The sequence below is a fragment of the Priapulus caudatus genome, unplaced genomic scaffold, assembly GCF_000485595.1.
Source record: "Priapulus caudatus unplaced genomic scaffold, Priapulus_caudatus-5.0.1 Scaffold302, whole genome shotgun sequence".
Classification (NCBI taxonomy): Eukaryota; Metazoa; Priapulida; class Priapulimorpha; order Priapulimorphida; family Priapulidae; genus Priapulus; species Priapulus caudatus.
In genome coordinates, this window is record NW_014577363.1 from 269,380 (window position 1) to 274,751 (window position 5,372).

Sequence of the window (5,372 nt, forward strand, 5' to 3'; positions counted from 1 at the left end):
AACGCACGCACGCACGTATGCACGCACGCTGGTACGTATGCACGCTAGCACGCACGTATGCACGCACGCTGGTACGTATGAACGCACGCACGCACGTATGCACGCACGCTGGTACGTATGAACGCACGCACGCACGTATGCACGCACGCTGGTACGTATGAACGCTCGTACGCACGTATGCACGCACGCTGGTACGTATGAACGCACGCACGCACGTATGCACGCACGCACGCACGTATGCACGCACGCTCGCACGTATGCACGCATTCACGCACGTATGCACGCACGCACGTATGCACGCACGCACACGCGTATGCACGCACACACGTATGCACGCACGCATGCACGTATGCGCGCATGCCTGCCTGCCTGCCCACACATGTACGCACATGTATATATATAGGTCATGATTGTGACAGTTTTGACATAATGCGACAGCCAATTTCTTGTCCTTGGGGTTTCTAGATTTCCCAATCCTAACCCCTATAACACCCTGTTAATACTTCTCATAGGTCACTATATTGACTTTCTACAATGTGATAAAAAAAAGAAGAAAGTTCACTATGCTATCCCTAATGTATTGTGGGGCCCATTCTTACCGGTGACACCCCCCATCATAAGACCTTTTAGGCCTTTTCCACACAAGCCGTATTCCCTAGCACTGTAAAGCCCGGCGCACATTGCCAAACATTTTGCTCAAAAACATTATCGTAGCAATGTTCCATGAAATGTACGACAATGTGCGGTGAAAAAAGTCGCCGAACATTTGTTCCGAACAATGTTTCTGAAGATCGGAAATGTTTGATATCTCGAACATTGTTCGTCGAATGTTCGTCAATGTGCGCTGAATGTCGAACAATTCTAGGAACATTTGTAAAGTAGTAACCAATAGCAGCACGATATGTGGTGACATGACGCCATTCACGCCGATCACGTGACTCTTTACAACACAGCTACTAGATGGCGCCACGAGGTTGTTCGCTGCAAAATGTTCGGCAATGTGCGCTCAGCAATTGTTCACCCGCACATCACCAGACAAAAACATTTGTTCGGGAAAATGTTCGGCAATGTGCGCCAGGCTTAACCGAACAGAAATTCATACAATATATCTAATCGTGACTGTGAGCAACAGCTGCAGTTGCAGATTATTTACCCATGTTGAATTTGAGCTCGGTTGCACTATTTATATCTGTAGGTTTACGAGTCAGATATGCTACTACATGGCTAGGTAGGTTCCAAGCATTCGTGTCAGCATGTAGTCAGGCATAGGGAAGAACAGGCTCAGACCGGTACGGGCGATAGTCAACAGGAAATAGGTACACGATCATGCAAGCTGGAACACAGTCACTGTCAGGTAGGCAAATAAATTCTTGTTGGGTAGGTTTGTGTAAACCAACCTACCTATCCAACTCATCCAACCCACCTACCTATTTAGCTATCATCCGTCAATCTGACTACATGTCCGTTCGTCCATTTGCCTGTCTGTCCGTCTGTCCGTGCAATCATCTGCATATCCATAAATTCATCTACCTATCAACAATACATATTTTAATTATTCAAAGATTACGCAAAATGTTCTAAAAAAAATCTACAACCATTGCATTGTGAAACGTCATGGTACAAGACCCTTTTATTGTGCAATGTAATGAACACATGATTATCAAAAAGTTTGAAAAATAAGCATTTCAAGTGACCATTCCAAAAGAAATATGAGCAGTGTATATTACAAAATAATACAATTAAATATATCCATTTTCAAACGTAATGGGGTTCAGTAACATTTGTTCTCTCTCAAACTATACATGCATGCGCGCATGCAAGAACACACACGTGCGCGCATACACACTTTGGTGCAGATATCTCTACCAAGGTATTGGCGGCAATCACAGTAACACCATGAAACTAGCAATCCCAAACATTCCTGGGTTCGTCATGTCAGGAATTCAGGCAGGTAGAGGTTAGAGGTCAGAATCACAGAGTCTCAGTCGCATCACTTGCAGATGCATTTCTGCAATCTCTAGAGCCGCAGCAATCTTCTCGCCACCGGTCTCCAATTGTAGCTGTAAAGGCAAACAGCCACCCTGTGATTGATTGTGAATGTACCTATTCCAAATTAATGTTCATGTAAGCAGGGGCAAAAAATTCCAATTGGCCATAATCCAGTATATATTCTACACTAAATTAAATTACAGACACCCATCATTGTTATATATATATATAGAGAGAGAGAGAGAGAGAGATACACTGAGAGAAGAAGAGACAGAGACAGAGACCAGAGACCAGAGACAGGGACAGGAGACACAACATTGAGACAGCAGACCAGAGACAGAGACAGAGACACTGAGACAGCGACAGGAGACAGAGACAAGAGACGAGAGACAGCATGACGAGCAGAGACAGCGACAGAGACAGAGACATGATACAGAGAGCGAGAAGAGAGAGAAGAGAGAGAGAGAAGAGAAGAAGAGAGAGAAAGAGAGAAAGAGAGAGAGAGAAGAGAGAGAGAGAGAGAGAGAGAGAGAGAGAGAGAGAGAAGAGAGGGGCGAGAGAGTAGAGAGAGGAGATAGAAGAAGAGAAAAGGAAGAGAGAAATTGAGAAAAGGAAGAGAGAGAGAAAGATAGAACAGAGAAAGAGAGAGAGAGAGAGAGAGAGAGAAGAAAAGAGAGAGTAGAGAGAGAGAAAGAGAGAGAGAGAGAGAAGAGAGAGAGAGAGAGAGATGAGATGAGAGAGAGAGAGAGAGAGAGAGAGAGAGTAGAGAGATAAAGATGAGATAGAGAGGGAGTGATAAAATGAGGAAGACAGACAGCCAACAGACTCAAGCATATATAGGTCATCTTATATATAGTTAATATATGAATATATATATATAGTAATTAATATAGTAGAAGAGAGAGAGAGAGAGAGGAGAGAGAGAGAGAGAGAGAGAGAGAGAGAGAGAGACAGAGAGAGAGAGAGAGAGAAATAATTAGACAGACAGACAGACAGACAGACAGAATGACAGACCGATAGAAAGCCAGACAGACAGATAGATAGATAGGAAAGAGCCATGCAAGTACACATACCTCATGGATGGCGGTCTCATTTCCTTGCAAAGTAAACAGTTCTTTTTCATACAAGAGATCATCCTCCTCTTCCCTGAAAGAATAACATAAATTACATAATATTAATAATAATAATAATTAAAATACATAAATTAGCTCATGTATTTATACCTACAAGGGACTGTATATGCTTGGGTGATAAATATCAATATCAACACATGCAGAAACGCGCACGCATGCACGCACGCACTGACACACACACACATACACAAACACGCGGCACTCGCGCGCGCACGCATGCACGCACACACACACACACACACACATTAACTGTAGTAACGAAAGATACAGCTATAGCACCAACACTACAGTTATGAGCGTGTATGGTAAAATATGTATTCACTATAAATATTAGGATTCTTATGCCACAAACATGGTGCTATTACTCCTAGCACCAAAACTGAGCACTCACCAGCAATGAACACAAAATTTAATACCAGTGGATCTACAGTCCGTTGCTAGGCAGGTTAGAGATATGGAAAATCAACCATTTCCCCTACAATCCCCTCGCACATTCCACCATCTTCTTGCTAACGCTGAGAGGGTCTATGTCCCCCAGGGTACTGCCGGAACGTACCCTGGTCCTATCTAATATGCCGGACCGTACCTCGCCTACTCCACTAACGAGTCTAAGGAGCCGCCTACGCCTACTCCCTAACCCTAACCATATCAGATAGTTACCTCAGGTACATATATGTCACCTACGCCTACGCCTACTCCCTAACCCTAACCATATCAGATAGTTACCAGGGTACGTTCCGATATACCGGCCGAACCGTACCCAGGGTACATTCCGGCAGTACCCTGGGGGACATAGACCCTTGCTAACAGTATTAGGTGTGCGTTTAAAAGTGCCCGGAATGTGCTGCCACCTGGAGGAGTGCAGCTCTATTTCCTTCTGCAGTTGCAGCTCAGCCTCCATCAGACCTGCCTCCCGCTCGCTGTCCCAACTACCCTGCACATCTGCAGCATAGCCTGCATCGTAGCTCTGCAGGACAGCAATTTCGTTGAGCAGGGTACGCAGCCGCACCGCCTCTGGTGTGCGGCGTAGCAGCTCCGCCTGGTGAGGAAACTCTGCGAGGATGCGAGACAGAGCGTCGTCTATCTCGAAGTCACACTCATCTTCTCTTTCCTGAACCATATAAACACACACTCACCCAGGGTTTACTACCCAGCCAAGAGAAAACAAGGGATCAGAGTGTTGCCAACGAATTTCAATTGAATTTCAATCGTTTAAATTGGCCACGTAAACACCTACTTCATTGAAATAGAAATATTGATTGGAAACATAGTAGAATCACCAGCAGAAATTGCCATTTTGGAGAGACATGCAAGAGTGCAGTTAGAAAATAGTGATACTATTGACACAAAATAGATTCATGAATTCGCTTCAAGTGGGAGAGCGTGAGTAAAACGTAAGCCTCGATCGCCATGCATTCAGACATAACAGATATATGGTAACGGCAGAATTAATCATTTCGCAAGGATGCCATGCTGTATAGTGGGGCAGATAACATGCAAATATTTTTCACCTAATCTGCCTCACTAGTATGGTGATACACTCGAAATGCGAGGCTCGAGTAACGTACCTCGGGGCCCAACGGCACTAACTGCGGCATTTGCTGCTCCTGGGAGTCGTTTAGTAGTCCGGCACTAATCGTGCTGCTGCTGCTGATGCTACTGCACTTGCTGGTGTCCGGCTCTGCTGGACCCTCATCGGAGCTCGGCTCTCGACCGCCCGCGCTCTCGCCGAAGAAATCTCTGTATGCGCGGCCGCTGCGGTCATCGCTGTCGTCGTCCTCCAGCTCCTGCTCATGGTACCGCTGACCGATATTGACCACCGACTCTCCGTCCGAATCATCAGCGGCGTCGTCGACGACAACGGGCGGCGAGACCTCCCCCCCGCCGATCGCCTGCCGCGACGCGTCGGCATGCTGGGAGAAGATGCCATCCCACTGCGGCATCACGCCGTAGACGTCGCTCCACGCGTCGTGTCGTAGTAGGACGTTGGGGTGACTCGAGTGCGAGCCACGCACGGGATGCTGTAGACTGGGCGGTAGGGCGAGGCCTTCACATCTCGTCTGAGCCTCCATGCGTGAGAGGAATCTGCCTAGGGGACTATCGGGAACTGATTTAGCCGGCGAGTCTGCTGCCGTGTGGCACTCCTCTGCGATCTGGACTGTTGGTGAGGTCTGGTCGTCACCTGCGATCTGGACTGTTGGTGAGGTCTGGTCGTCACGTGCGATCTGGACTGTTCGTGAGGTCTGGTTG

At 46.9% G+C, this 5,372-nt stretch overlaps 1 protein-coding gene across 1 annotated transcript in view; it reads right to left on the reverse strand.

Moving 5' to 3' along the window:
- Window positions 1-1,958: 1,958 nt before the first annotated feature.
- Window positions 1,959-5,372, reverse strand: part of LOC106808749 — a 10,936-nt gene continuing 7,522 nt past the window's right edge. Inside the window, exons 8-11 of the mRNA XM_014811592.1 lie at window positions 4,691-5,365; window positions 3,905-4,233; window positions 3,063-3,135; window positions 1,959-2,060 (exon numbers count right to left, since the gene is read on the reverse strand). Coding sequence (XP_014667078.1) covers window positions 1,959-2,060; window positions 3,063-3,135; window positions 3,905-4,233; window positions 4,691-5,365 — 1,179 coding nt within the window. The remainder of the gene's footprint in view (window positions 2,061-3,062; window positions 3,136-3,904; window positions 4,234-4,690; window positions 5,366-5,372) is intronic.